We start from the raw sequence: 14,588 nt of genomic DNA on the forward strand, positions 1-14,588 counted from the left end.
TTTGTCGAGGGTGAAGAGAGAAAGAGAGAATTAGAGATAGAGAGAGTTTAGATATGAGATTAAAGAAAAAGAAAAAGAATTAAGGTTAAAGAAAATTTGATTTGATATGAGATTTAGGAAGCTTATTTTTGTGTTTGTGTTTGTTTTTAATTAGATTTTTTTAAAAAAAACTGTTTTTCAATTAGATTTAAGTTTTGTTTTTTAATTTATTTTCTTTTTTGGTTTAAATTTTTTGACATGGCTTTTTATAAAAAATTAAAATGCTGATGTGGCATATAAAGATGCAAAATAATATTTTTTTAATAATTTTTTAATCGCCACATCAGCGCCACGTCAGCTAATAGGCTGTTCCGTTTGCCACTTAGGACTTTGTTGGTAGGGCATTGACGGTAGGGACAAAAACGAGATCGCTTTTTTGATTTTAGAGACTAAAAGCGGTGAAAATAAAATATAGAGATCAAAGTGGGAATCGCGTGAAAATGTAGGGACGGAAATGGGTTTTTCGCCAATTATAAATAATTATCATGTAAAATTCTAGGATCTTGAATTATCATGTTTTCACATCTACACAAAAATAACTATAAATCTTACCTTGATCTATTGCTGAAATTTTCTTAAAATCAAGTCTTAATATAAAAGACACTATAATCTAGGATTGGTTTCTCTCTCTTGACCCTCTTTTCTCTTTAACTATTTAGCGTATATGGTGGGAGAGCTGAATGTCTCTTTTATAGGTAGAGCGAGAACCAAATTCCTTATACATATAACCTTCACTTGCCTATCAAAGTTGGAGAGTTACTTAGGAAACCTACTTCTTCATTAACCAATGTTTAAGGACATGTAACTTCTTATTAAACCCATAACATACATGAAGTTATCAAATACTACGTTATCAAATAGGACAATTTAGTCTTATATTTAGTTCATGCAAATGAATTAAGACATGTTTGAAAGAAATAGAGCCTTTTTTTCAATCTGGGAATATCAAACTTGTATTAGCAAAATGCTAGTTAGATTCTGCTATGAACAAGGTAGTTGAGGGAAAAATTATTTTCCCGACCCATATATACAGCCTTAGCTTCAATCTTGAACTAAAGTTCCTGTGAGTGAACTTATTAATTTAAAAAAGTGGGAAATGTCATGTAATAGGCAACTATTTAGATGCTTGGTATATGCATTCTCATATATTCTCTTTGCACTTCTGTGAACTCAATGATTTAGGCTTGTAGTTCTGATGAATTTGCCACATTTGAAGTCTCACTTAGAGAAAAACCCAATTGTACAGAAACAAAAGCCAAAAGATATATTTGCTATGCATTCTGATTTTAGTATTGATTTCTAGCAAGTATTACTAGTATGGATCAAATAGTTTTGGTTCATCAAGAAGCATATATTTATACTACTATATGAGACATATTTTAGTTTGGATCTATTTAATGGCAAGGCAAGGGCATCTAATGACTAGACGAGTTACATGTGCAAGACAGATTCTAGTATGGACTGACTAATGGCACGGCAAGACACATAATCACTAATCCAGTTACTTGTGTGGTCTTTATAGTTTTATGAAATGTTTGCAGACCTTATTGGTTAATGCATGCAGTTGAAGCTTGCAACTATTTTTCAGGTATAAGCTTAGTTACCCCTGCCTATTTTGATAGAACTTCAAGATGTCCGGATGAGATTGTTAGGAGAATTTGAGTCACCGCATCCTATGAGGACCCCAGTTGGAGTGGCAGGTTGCTTGAGACATATGATACTCAAACTGATCAATTCAGAATTGCTTCATGCTGCTGGTACAATTGTTAAACTACCTACAAAGTACAACTTCTATTATCTGCATTCAAAGAAAGCACAGGGTTCATTGCTTTCCAAAATAGTGAAACTTGAATATAGTTATTAATAGGCATTGATTATAAAAAAAATTTATATTAAATACTATTGAACATGAAATCTTATCATTATTTTTTTTTCTCTTTGCTGAGATATCATTATGATAATTATGAATGTGTATTTATCATAACCAGTATGTAACCTTGTGTATATGCACATTTTATATATATACACATTTTTTTATACCATATATTTTTAAAATATATAATGGTTTCTCATTTTATATATTTGTTTTAAAATTTAATTTGATTTAGACTATTCGGTTTTTGTACCTAATAATTCACTTGCCACAAAAATTAAAAAATTAGATGGACATGTGGCACAAAATTGGACTCCAATTGAAATCCAATTTAGAATCTAATTGGATTTAGACTCTTCATTTTTTATACTCAATTATTCACTTGACACAAAAATTAAAAATTAGATGGGACACGTGGCCCAAAATTAAGAATTCAATTGAAATCTAATTGAATTTCTCTAAATTTTGGCTTTTAATATAAAAATAGATATATAGATTGTGTTTTATATGGAACTATTAAATAATAATGTGTAGTTTTGTGCATATGCATGAGTATAATTAAAAATAATCACAATTATACCATTCAAATTATACATTTTTTTTTTAAAAGATGTTCAAATTATACATGGTATTAGCTTATACTTTTATAAAACCATACATTTTGAAAATATGTAATGATTTCTTATTTTTTATATATATATATATATATATATCTTTTTACACACATACATATAAAATTTAGAATTTAATTGGTTTTAGACTTTTTAGTTTTTGTATCTAATAATTCACTATAATTCAGTTTGCACAAAATTAAAAATTAAATAGGACACGTGGCACAAAATTGAGAATCCAATTAAAATCTAATTTGATTTTCCCTGAGCTTTAGCTATTAATTATATAGATATGGTAACCTTGTTATATTTATTCTTAAATGAAAATTCATCTAAACTATATATTTATTCTTATGCTAAAATAAACAGAATGTTTTGCATGAGCTAATGTGAATGCTATTAACTTCATTACACGCACTCCGCACGTGCGATAAGACTTTCTTTTTTTAGTTTAATATAATTTTTCAATTTGAATTTATCTATTATTAGTAAGGTTATACAAAAAATGATTTTTATAAAACTAAAATTTAGGATTTGAAATGGAGTAAACTGTTGAGTTTAATGTATGCTAGTTTTTAGGAAAAAATTGTATCAAATGTACATGAGATATGTTTAGATAGAAAGTGTGCTAATTTTTAAGAAAAAATTTATCTGGTAGTTTTTTTTTTAATAGCTTATTTTCTTTTTCTTTTTTTGAGAGAACCTATGGTTTAAAACCAAATTAACCAATAGTTCTTTACTATTAAATCTTGTATTTCTAGAAAAGTGAGTCCATTAAAGGGATTCTAATGGCATGAAACTTAAGAAATGGATAAAATAGATTCAAGCAGAGAAGACCTTTGAAAAATTCACCTTTTTTATACTAGTGAATGTTTGTTCCCATGACAAATGCTAGCATGCTAGGTAGTGATGCATCAAAAAACCCCAATGATGAATTCTTACATGATACTCTAAGAATTCTATAAATCCAACTTTAATTCTTGTGGATAGGGTTGAAAGCTCGAAAATGTGTTTAAAATACAAGAGCTGTTTAGACCCCCAAATTAAAGTTATGACTCAATTAATTTTACACTAACTTAATACTAAGTGCGGAATAGTGTAAATGAGAGCGGACAAACATACAAGCTACTCTAATCCATAAACTAAGCAACACAGCAGTAAAATGGAATGTAAAAGAGTAGGGAAGAAAGATGCAAATACAAGATAACACGCCGATGTGTTATCGAAGAGGAAGCCGAAGAACTCGGTGAAAAACCTCTCCGCCGCCTTCAAGCTGAAATCGATCCAGTAGACAATCAGTTAGGATACATGGGTTAACAAGAAACCCTCCAAGTCTAATCTACCCGATGTACCTAAGCCCTCCAAGCTCCTACTCCAACAAGGCTTCTCGGAACCCTATCTTGTCTAGCTCTCCAAATCCCGCAATAAGCTCCATGTTACATCTGCCATTCTTGGCTTCTTCCAATACTTCACAGCAGCTCCAAAACACTCTTTACACTCTGAATAGGTGTGAGTTGTGTTTGGTTACAAATCTCCTCTCAAGGTATGACAATGGGAGAGGGATGGAGAAGAGGCTATAATGATTTCTCACTAAAGATGAGTAGCTCTCTCTAAAAAAGATGGGTGTGTGTGTTGTTGAAAACCTATGTAGGATTTTCCTCTCTGAATGGCCTCCTTACATTTGTGGGTAATGAGGGCATATATAGTATGGGTGAAGGGTAAGAAAGTCACACTTAAAAATCCTCCAGGCAGAATGTTTCGCGACTATTTCGCGGGAAGGCCTTACCCGCGAGACACTCGCAAAAACGATAGCCTGGCACGACTCTTCAACTTCCAGTCATTTGCTCCTCACATGGCTCTTTCGCGGGTTAGCTTCTTGCGAGCTTCTCGCGAAAGCTACTGATCTTCATTTCAGCTTGAGTCTTCACCAACTTAATACTAAACCCAATACAATAAAATCCCACAAAATACAAGGAACAAAATTAAAGCAATTACAACATTTTTTATCATGGAATAAAGCCAACAAAAAACATAGTTGTAAATCACAACTTTACAATGGTAAATTGCTTTCCCAGATAAACCATAGAGCCAAAAGAAACTATGGACTAGAATTGAAGAGCTTAGCAATCGAATGTACTAAATAAACAAGTACAACATTGCATTGTACATATTCATAATAGGCCAAAAAAACATGATAAATATATAAATTGCTGTAAGATTTTTGTCTTCCTATGCGTATCCTTTCAAAATTATATTTTTATCATCAAAGACAAATAAGGGTGAATGCCAGCCATTTAAGTTCACGTATGAAAAAGATCTAATATTATCATCCCCATACGTCCATGGGCCTTACTTAACCCTTAAAAAAGTGATGGGCCACACTCAAGCCCATCAAGAGAAGTTTTGGACTACCGTTTTTGTCTGCTTTTGATTATTGATGGGGAAACTCTGCATCGTTGTATCCCACAAGGCCGCTACGTGCTTTATAGTATTATACTAAGACCTCACTGTCATCAAAGAGCTCAAAAAGTCAAACGGCATTGTCCATCTCTTATCAAAGATCACAGATCATTCTGGTTCTCAGTTCTCACAAATATTAGCATTCATTCAATTCTCACTGATTAAGGAAATGGCGGAAGGAGCTCTGTTCAGCGTTGCTAAAGGAGTCATCGGAAAAGCGGGCGACCTAGCACTCCAAGAGATTGTGCTCATCTGGGGTGTCAAAGACGAGATCAAAAAACTCAAGGAGACAGTTTTCACAATCAGTGCTGTGCTTTTGGATGCAGAGGCGAAGCAACACAACAATGAAGTCAAACTGTGGCTGCAAAGGCTTAAGGACGCCATGTTTGATGCGGATGACTTACTGGATGAAATGTCCACCGAGGCCTTGCGACGGGAAGTGACGACCCGGGACAAGAAGGCCAAAGAGGTACGCATCTTCTTTTCCAAATCTAACCAGCTTGCATATGGTCTTATGATGGGTCATAAGGTTAAGGCCATGAGGGAGAGATTTGATGCGATCGCAGCAGATAGGGTTAAGTTTCACTTAGACGAACGTTCTGAGGAGAGACAAGTTCGGCATAAGACAAGAGAGCAGACTTACTCTCATGTACATGCTGAAGCTGTTATAGGGAGGGAGGATGATAAGAAGGCTATTATTCAATCTCTGTTGGATTGTGCCAATTATGCAAAAGAGAATGTTTCGGTCCTTCCAATAGTTGGAATCGGAGGCCTAGGAAAGACGACAGTAGCTAAACTTGTCTTCAATGATGAACAAATCAAGAAGCATTTTGAGCTAAGATTGTGGGTTTGTGTGTCTGATAATTTTGATGTGAAAATAATTGTTGAGAAAATTATGGAGTGCTTAAAGAATAAGAAACCAAAAGACCTTGAAATGAACACATTAGTCAATGGTCTTCAAAAAGAAATTAAGGGAAAAAGATACTTGCTTGTGTTAGATGATGTGTGGAATGAGGATCGCGAAAAATGGCTGGGCTTGAAAGATATTTTGATGGGTGGCGCAAGAGGGAGTGGAATATTAGTGACAACTCGCATTAAAATAGCGGCAGAGATTGCACAAACTATGCAACCGCACTTGTTAAAGGGTTTAGATGAAACACAGTCTTGGTCTCTATTTAAGAAGAGAGCGTTTGTAGAGGGCGAAGAGCCAAAGAGTGCAAGTTTTGTAAATATTGGGAAGGAGATTTTAAAGAAGTGTGGAGGGGTTCCGCTTGCTATAAGAACAATAGGAGGTTTGTTGTCTTTAAAAAAATCTGAAAAAGAGTGGTTATCATTTAAAGACAATGGATTTTTGATAATATCACAGAATGCAAGTGACATTTTACCAACACTAAAGTTGAGTTATGATTATCTCCCATCACATTTGAAGCAGTGTTTTGCTTTTTGTAGTATATTTCCAAAGGATTATGAGATTGAAAAAACGAGTTTGATCTATATGTGGATTGCGCAAGGGTTTATCACATTGTACGACAAAAAGAAATGTCTAGAAGATGTTGGTGATGAGTATTTTATGGATTTACTTTGTAGATCGTTCTTTCAAGATGTCAAGGAAGATGACTTGGGCAATATATCACGATTCAAAATTCATTATCTCATGCATGATATAGCAATACAAGCATCAGGATCAGAGAGCACCACCATTTATGCAAAAGAGAAAGAAATTCACGAGAAAACTCGTCATGTGTCATTTGGAAATACATTGTACTTATCATCGGAAATTCCGATCTCATTATATAGAGCAAGAAGGATAAAGACATTTCTTTTGCCATGTCAACGAGGGTATGTTATTTCAAATTTGGATAGTTCAACTTATAGTGCAATTGTGGCTAGTTTTAAGCTCATACGCTTGTTGGATTTGCATAACTTGGGGATTAAAACAATTCCAAGTTCTATCAAAAAGTTGAAGCATCTAAGATATCTTGATCTTTCTGAGAATGAAGACATTGAGATGCTTCCTAACTCTATTGTCAAGTTGTACAATTTGCAAACACTTAAACTCTCTGAGTGTTTTAAACTTAAAGAATTGCCAAGAGATATTAACAAATTAGTCAACCTCAGGTTTCTTGAGATTAATGGGTGTACGGATCTAACTCATATGCCAAATGGACTGGGCCAATTGACTAATCTACAAACATTGTCAAGATTTGTGATGAGTAAGAGTAGTACCGATTCAGTGCCTAGGAGTAACGGTAGATTGAAGGAACTTGACAGGCTAAATGAGCTAAGAGGAAATCTGTCAATTGAAAATCTCAAACAAGTAAAAGATGCTGCATTAGAGTATAAGGATGCAAATTTAAAAGAGAAACAGCATCTTGATAGGTTGGACTTAAACTGGTTAGAAGCAGACATTGATGAGAAGGGTGTTGGTTGTGATAGGTCAGTGGAAGCCTTGCAACCACATATAAATCTCAAAGCATTGAGTTTAATATGGTACGGGGGAGTGATATTTCCACTTTGGCTTGTGACACTCAGAAATCTTGTCCGATTTGAATTATATTCTTGTAAAAAATGCCAATATCTTCCACCATTGGACCAATTTCCTTCTCTCAAAGTTATCTTTTTGATCGGATTGGATTCTTTAGAGCACATATCAGATTCAGAGAGAGATAACAGTGATTCTTTATTCTACCCATCTTTGGAGAGACTCGATATTTCAGAATGCCCTAATTTAAAGGGATGGTGGCAGGGAAGGAGAGATTCTCTTCCTTCATTTCCTCGTCTTTCCGGCTTATACGTTAGGAATTGCCCTCAGCTGACTTCCTTTCCTTTGTTTCCATATCTCGAAAGTTTGAGGCTACATAAGTGCAGCTTGAAGTAGTCATTAGAGAGGATGACGATAAACAACAAGACTTCAGGGAATCTACCATCAATCGCTTCTTATTCTTCTTCTACAATTGTTGCACCTCTCTCCAAATTAAGTTACATGTTTATACAGCAATTGGAAGAAGCTTTGCCAGAGGAGTTCCTACGAAATCTCATTTCTCTCCGTACTCTACATCTAAACAAATGTCCTCTTCTTCAAGGCATGCGATATCTTACAGCACTTCAACATCTAAATGTTGGGAAATCTGAGGTGGTTGATATATCCAATGATTGGGATGAGATGGAATGGCAAGGACTTAGGACCCTTCTCTCTTTGCAATTCTATAATCTTCCGAAGTTGGTCTCTCTTCCAATGGGACTTCAATATCTCAGCTCTTTACAAAATCTCTATATTTTGAGTTGTTCTAGTTTGATAGCCATACCGGAGTGGATCTGCAAACTCATATCTCTTCAATCACTTAAAATTTTTTATTGCCCTAATTTGGAATCATTGCCAGAAGAAATCGGTGCCCTTACCTCTTTGCAAACACTAGAAATTGAAGGATGTCCCATCTTACAGAAAAGATGCAAGAAGCAAATCGGGGAAGATTGGCATAAAATTTCTCACATTCCCAATTTGAAAGGAGATCTTGAAAAAGAGCCAGGTATATAGAAGTCTACCATTTTACTCCCAACCTTAAATTAAAAAAAAAAAAAAAAAAAATCCAAAAGCCCAATTCATCTTCTCCATTGTTCTCTCTCAACATCTATATTTCTTGGTGATTAAATTTCAGATGAAGAAGAACCATAGAAACCTGATCATAAGAATTGGGACTTAATTAAAGCTTTTGGGTGCTGCAATTGTTCAACAACTCACTCACTAGTACTATCTCCTTTCTTTTCTTTTCCTTTTCCCTTTATCTAATTTCTTACATTTCAATAAATTTCATCTTTTTATTTCCAACGGGGTTGATGTGGTGATGTATTTGATGTGCTTCATTACCCATTGTGTAAACAGAGTCAAAATTGGCACAAGGTAATATTACTAGGAGAATTGAACCGGGTAAGCATGCCATAGGAATCAGCTCATTCTACAGGTATTTTGTTGCATTAATTCCTTTTTATATTTATAAGCTTCCAGTTTTTTGTTATGTCTACAGATTTACCATTTATCACAGTTTTTATCTAAGTCAAATCACTATGGGGATCATGCTTATGACTTTGTTGCTGATCATGTCTTGGACATTTTTTTTCAAGTCTTCTTCTAAATTGGTGCAACCTTTTGGGTAATTGATTCCTGTAGACACAATGCCATTCAATTGACATCCTGCAAGCTCAATTTTGATTTTGCCATTTTGAATTCACAAGCGTAACACTGCCTCTGCAGCATTGTTAATAGATTGGCCTTCGGGCTAAATGGCATCTCCACCTGTGTATAAGACTGGGGGTGGCTGAGATGCTGCAGATTCCAATCTTGCAAAGTGTAAGTTCAACAACAACACCTTAGTCCCAAAACATGGTTGGAATGATTTGAGCCACACTTTGACAAAGATCATTGTTTTTATTATTTTGTTTCTTGAGTTTCTTGTAATAACATTATTTTTTGGGGTTGGATCTAGTGTCCATTTGGGAACAACTTATCTAGCTTTTTGCTGAAAGTGTGCTAGTGTACTTTTCCCTTGAAAAAAGTGAGAAAAAGTGGGGAAAAGTGGAGAAAAGTAAGGTTTTAAAGAGCTGTATATAAAAGTTAAAAGCTAAAAACTAATACTAAAACCTGAGGCCAAATTTAGCCCTATTATTATTATTTTATATGATTATTAAATGTCAAAACGTTGTATTCGTTATAGAATTTCCATTCTGTAGTTGTTTCGCCGATTAGCTTACATATGCAAGTCCTGAATTTCGTTGGGTAATTGCAAGCGAAATAAACAATTGTTTCTTTATAAAATGGATGAGTAGTGAGTTCATACAAGGAAGAGAAGATTGTACAGTGTGTGAAGTAATTTAGGAATTGATGCATGCCAGTACTTATTCCTATTTCTCCTCCTTTCCCCCTCCTTTCATCCCACAATCATTTGTTGTTACTTTCTGTAATTGATTATGTTTCCTGTGAAATTCAGTTTCATAGTAATACCTTTTTTATGCAGCTCCTCTGAGAGCTCCAAAATGGTATAAACGTCCTGCTGGGGCATCTTTTGGCTTTGGTGGCAAGCTTGTAGGGTTTCACCCTAGGCCCTCTGCTACAGGTGTTCTAGCTGGTGCTTCAGAGGTATCTTTATTGGTCAATGTCTCTTTGTTCTCTTATTTTATGTTGTATTTGTTTGTTAATTTTTTTCCCTCTCTGTCCAGGTTTATGTCCACACCTTAGTTACTGAAGACAGTTTGGTCAGTCGATTGTCTGAATTTGAAGCTGCAATTCAAAATGGGGAAAGGTCTTTGTTAAGAGTACTTTGTGAGAAAAAGTCACAAGAGACTGAGTATGTTATCTTTGCCGGCGAACAAATATTTTTATCTTTTGCTATTAGAAGTTGCTCTATTACTTTTGCATCTCTTGATTCCTTTTGAGCTGTTTTAACAGATCTGAGGACGACTGAGAAACATGGAACTTCTTGAAGGTTATGTTTGAAGATGATGGGATAGCAAGGACGAAGCTGCTCTCCCACCTAGGTTTCAGTGTACCTACTAAAGAGAAAGATAGTGTCGAAGATCTTTCCCAGGAAGTAAAAGCACTTGAACTCGACGATACCATAACTGAGAAGGTTGGATATGGGGATGATAAAGAAGTTAATGTTTTCCCTACAGATAATGGGGAAGATTTCTTTAACAATCTTAGCCCAGCTGGAACGCCTGTGTCTACCTCTCGTGGTGAAAACTTTGCTATTGGAGATAACAGCCCCTGATTCAGAACAATTGCAACAAGAACCAGATGGATTTGAGACCCAGCATTTGATGATGTTGTCTAAAGTGCTTTAATTGTTGGGGATTACAAGGGGGCAGTTGCACAGTGCATATCTGCAAATAAAATGGCTGATGCTTTAGTTATTGCTAATGTTGGTGGTGCATCCTTGTGGGAGAGCACACAGGATCAATGCTTTAAGATTAGCCGATCACCTTACCTAAAGGTAGTTTATTTATCTTGAATAGCCTCATTTTACTGATGAACATATGAAGCTATGTAAAACGATTGGAGATAAATATTTTTTATCTTATCAATTGATTATTGACAAGGTATTTATAATGTCTCTTTCATACATGGGGTTTTCATTTTCAGGTTGTTTCTGCAATGGTGAACAATGATCTCTTGAGCCTTGTAAATATAAGGCCCCTGAAATTCTGGAAATAAACACTTGCTCTTCTCTGTAGTGTGAGTTTTATTACTCCTGGCAAAGATAGAGTTCTTTTTTGTGACATTGCAGCGCATTGTTTACGATTCAGATGGATGGACAGTTAAATCAATTTTTTTTATTGAATCCAAATAAATGGTATTTTGTTGCTGAATTTCTTTCCCTGTTTCATGCTTGTTCCATTAATATATATATATATATATTTCCCCTCTTAATTTGCTGAATGGTTTATTATGATCTTGAATACTGTGGAATGTTTATCTGTTACTTGCATTTACATAGTATCTCTTCCTTTTCATGTTGATGTTAGCAAATGATATACTCAACCCGTCTGACCTCCCTCCTCATGCCCACAGCTGAATGTAGCTGCAAGAATTGCTAGAGATATTGTTTCTTTTATGGGGCATCTTTTGTCTAAATTATCCTTGCATTCAGACATTATTATTAAAAGTCAATAGTCTGCCTCTTGAAACTATAAATTTAATGAGTTTCTGTTTCTGGATTTATTGTGGAGGTAATGAACTCTTGACCTGATGATCTTCTGTGCTATGGCCCAAAAGACAGACAAGTCAAATTAAACATATTTGTTTCTTACTTTGCAATGATGGCTATCCTGTAGTAGTTACTGTAAGAAATAGTTTCTTGTGCAATTAATTGCATTGATCATGAAGTTATTGTGTCTTCTAAATTCTTATTCCTTCTTTTTTCCCTAAAAAAAAAATCATCATCAAACAGTTTGCACAGAGATAGGAATGGACCATGCTCTGTGACACACTTGCTTCGAAACTCATGACCGCTGGTAACACGTTGGCTGCTACTCTTTGTTATATATGTGCGGGAAATATTGATAAAACAGTGGAAATTTGGTCAAGGAGTCTTAGAACTGAGCACGAAGGGAAATCCTATGTTGAGCTTCTTCAAGTTAATTTGGTACTTGTAGAGGTGTATTTTGACCCGTATATTCTGGCCACAATACTTATTTATTTTTTTAATCATTTGATTGGGATTTGATGGAAAAGACTATTGTTCTTGCCTTGGCAACTGGGCAGAAGCGATTTAGTGCATCTTTGTGTAAGCTTGTTGAAAAGTATGCTGAAATTTTAGCAAGTCAAGGGCTTTTAACAACAGCAATGTAGTACCTTAAACTTTTGGGCTCTGATGAATTGTCACCTGAACTTGTGATCTTAAGGGATTGAATTGCACTCGCTACAAAACCTGGTATGTGATTTTGGTAATATCTTTCATGTAATGTTAATTTATCTCAACTGATCTAAGATTGAAAAGATCAACTAAGATAAATGGGGTTTTGCAGAGGTAGGATAGTCCTTCATAATCATGGCCTCCACTTCTGACTCTGATTTGTAAGTTGTACTTTTTGCTACAAAGAATGGTTGCTTGGATTTCAGACTCTTGGAAAAGTGTAATGATGAGAAGAGGTTTTGGTGTTGAGGAATTTAACCGTCTAGGATTTTGTTGGGACGATTGCAAAAGATGCAAATATAAGGAGAAGTTTGATGTGTAAATAGTCCCCACAAATTTGGTGTAGGGACCAAATTGTGTAGACATGCAATGTATGAAGGTTTGTGGGGTTGGATAGGAAAAGGACGTTGCCCATGATAGTGATATTGAAAGCTAGATCAAAAAAAGAAGTGTAAGACTCATATCTCTTTTCTCTTCTGTGTGTGGCATTAGGGTCACTGGTATAAGGACTTTTTGTTTAGTGCTTTGTCTGATAGGTTCAGGCTTGCTAGTGTATTTGTGGTGTCACTCTTTTGTTCTCCTAAATTGTAATTGTCTTAAGGCTCTATTTTGTTGTATTTTTTGTGTTTATATATGAATACAAATATGAAACTTGATCATTTTGATAGTTATTAATTTTTTAAAAAAATTATATTAAATACTATTGAATATGAAATATTATCATTATTTATTTCTCTTTGCTAAGATATCATTATGATAGTTATGAATGTCTATCTATACTATTAATAACAAGATTTCCTGTTGGGGTTTCAACATTTTGAGTACTAAAATACTCTCACACAAATACTTAAACTCTCTAAAATATCCCTATCTTTTACATGGAACTATTAAATATATGGTAACCTTATTATATTTATTCTTTAAATGAAAATTCATCTAGACTATATATTTATTCTTATACTAAAATAGACATAATTTTTTGCATGAGCTAATATGAATGCTCTTAGAATTGCTAATATGAGATAGGATTTGAATTTGGATTAGTTGTTATTGTTCTTCTATCATGCTAAATCGTGTAACTTGTAGCATACTAATTGGAAAAGAGGAACTTACTGACAGTAAATGTGATTGGGGCAATTCCAAAACTAACAACTTTCTCTTAGATGGTGCTTGATGTCAAGATTGGTTGAGTAGCTGATCTTGTACATATGACAGCATACATGTGTGCATTTATGTGTAAAATTAAGCTTTTTTTGGGGGGGGGGGGGGGGGTGGGGGGGGGGATGATCCGTCCCTCTAGTGGATCTATGCCCGTCCACTTTTGGACTTAGAGTCATCATCCTTTTGAGATGATCCGTCCATTTTGTGGGCTTAGTTTATATCCATCCATTTTTTGGACGAAGAGGATTTTTTATTTCTTAGGATGATCCATCCAATTTGTGGAGTTAGTTTTTATCCGTCCATTTTTTGGACTTAGGGATTTTCATCCTCTTGGGATGATTCGTCTAGTTTATGGACTTAGTTTTTATCCGTCCATTTTTTGGACTTAGGGATTTTCATGCTCTTAGGATGATTTGTCCAGCTTGTGGACTTAGTTTATATCTGTCCATTTTTTGGACTTAGTAAATTAAGTGGGAACAACATAGTCGTGTCTGAATATTTCGCTTATTGAAAGAAAACCATGTTGAAAAGTACCTGCCCCCCTGGGCTTAAAAAGGCACTTGTAGAAAGAATTATTCGAAGTAAAAACTAGCGATAGCAAAACTAAAAAATTGTTCAAAGTAAAAACTAATAAAACTGTTAGGTCACAATCTGAATGACCCCTTGTGATTAACCCTAATTAATTAATTAATTAGCCAAGTTATTAATTAATCAATTTAACATGCAAATACGTGGAAGCACGAACAAATCACCAAATACTAAATATGCAGCGGAAAAAATAAATGACACGGTGATTTGTTTACGAATGGGGAAAACCCTAACGGCAAAAACCCCATCGGGTGATTTTCAGGTCACCACTCCCGAAACTCCACTATTATCAAATCAAGCGGTTACAAGAAAGGAATCCCAAGTACCTTACCAACCTACAGTTAAACCCTTACCCCAATACCCAATTGGACTTGATCTGTAGTGACAGTCTCCACCTTTGATGCACGGCTCCCAAGTACGTGACTAACCAATGCGCGGATCCAAGTACGC

At 34.9% G+C, this 14,588-nt stretch overlaps 1 protein-coding gene and 1 long non-coding RNA gene across 4 annotated transcripts in view; both read left to right on the top strand.

The window, feature by feature from the left end:
- Positions 1-4,998: 4,998 nt before the first annotated feature.
- LOC111988588 (putative disease resistance protein RGA3) lies at positions 4,999-10,104 on the top strand. Of its 3 annotated transcripts, none has more exons than XM_065772052.1 (5): positions 4,999-8,510; positions 8,640-8,728; positions 8,864-8,942; positions 9,149-9,328; positions 9,993-10,104. In XM_065772052.1, exon 1 carries the CDS (start codon positions 5,153-5,155, stop codon positions 7,859-7,861), a length of 2,709 nt encoding a protein of 902 aa, XP_065628124.1. In that variant the 5' UTR covers positions 4,999-5,152; the 3' UTR covers positions 7,862-8,510; positions 8,640-8,728; positions 8,864-8,942; positions 9,149-9,328; positions 9,993-10,104. The 3 variants fall into 3 exon arrangements, with proteins under 3 accessions (XP_065628124.1, XP_065628126.1, XP_065628125.1); XM_065772054.1 differs by having other exon boundaries at positions 9,233-9,328; XM_065772053.1 differs by lacking the exon at positions 9,149-9,328.
- A 2,309-nt stretch (positions 10,105-12,413) lies between these two features.
- Positions 12,414-14,588, top strand: part of LOC111988581 (uncharacterized) — an 18,239-nt gene continuing 16,064 nt past the window's right edge. The window contains exon 1 of the long non-coding RNA XR_010628484.1: positions 12,414-12,840. This is a non-coding gene — a long non-coding RNA (uncharacterized LOC111988581). The remainder of the gene's footprint in view (positions 12,841-14,588) is intronic.

The sequence above is a fragment of the Quercus suber genome, unplaced genomic scaffold (assembly GCF_002906115.3).
Source record: "Quercus suber isolate HL8 unplaced genomic scaffold, Cork oak 2.0 scaffold_53, whole genome shotgun sequence".
In the NCBI taxonomy this organism is placed as follows: Eukaryota; Viridiplantae; Streptophyta; class Magnoliopsida; order Fagales; family Fagaceae; genus Quercus; species Quercus suber.

What these genes read in the sequence shown, in the direction of transcription:
- LOC111988588 (XM_065772052.1), top strand. Translation starts at nt 5,153, where the DNA reads ATGGCGGAAGGAGCTCTGTTCAGCGTTGCTAAAGGAGTCATCGGAAAA.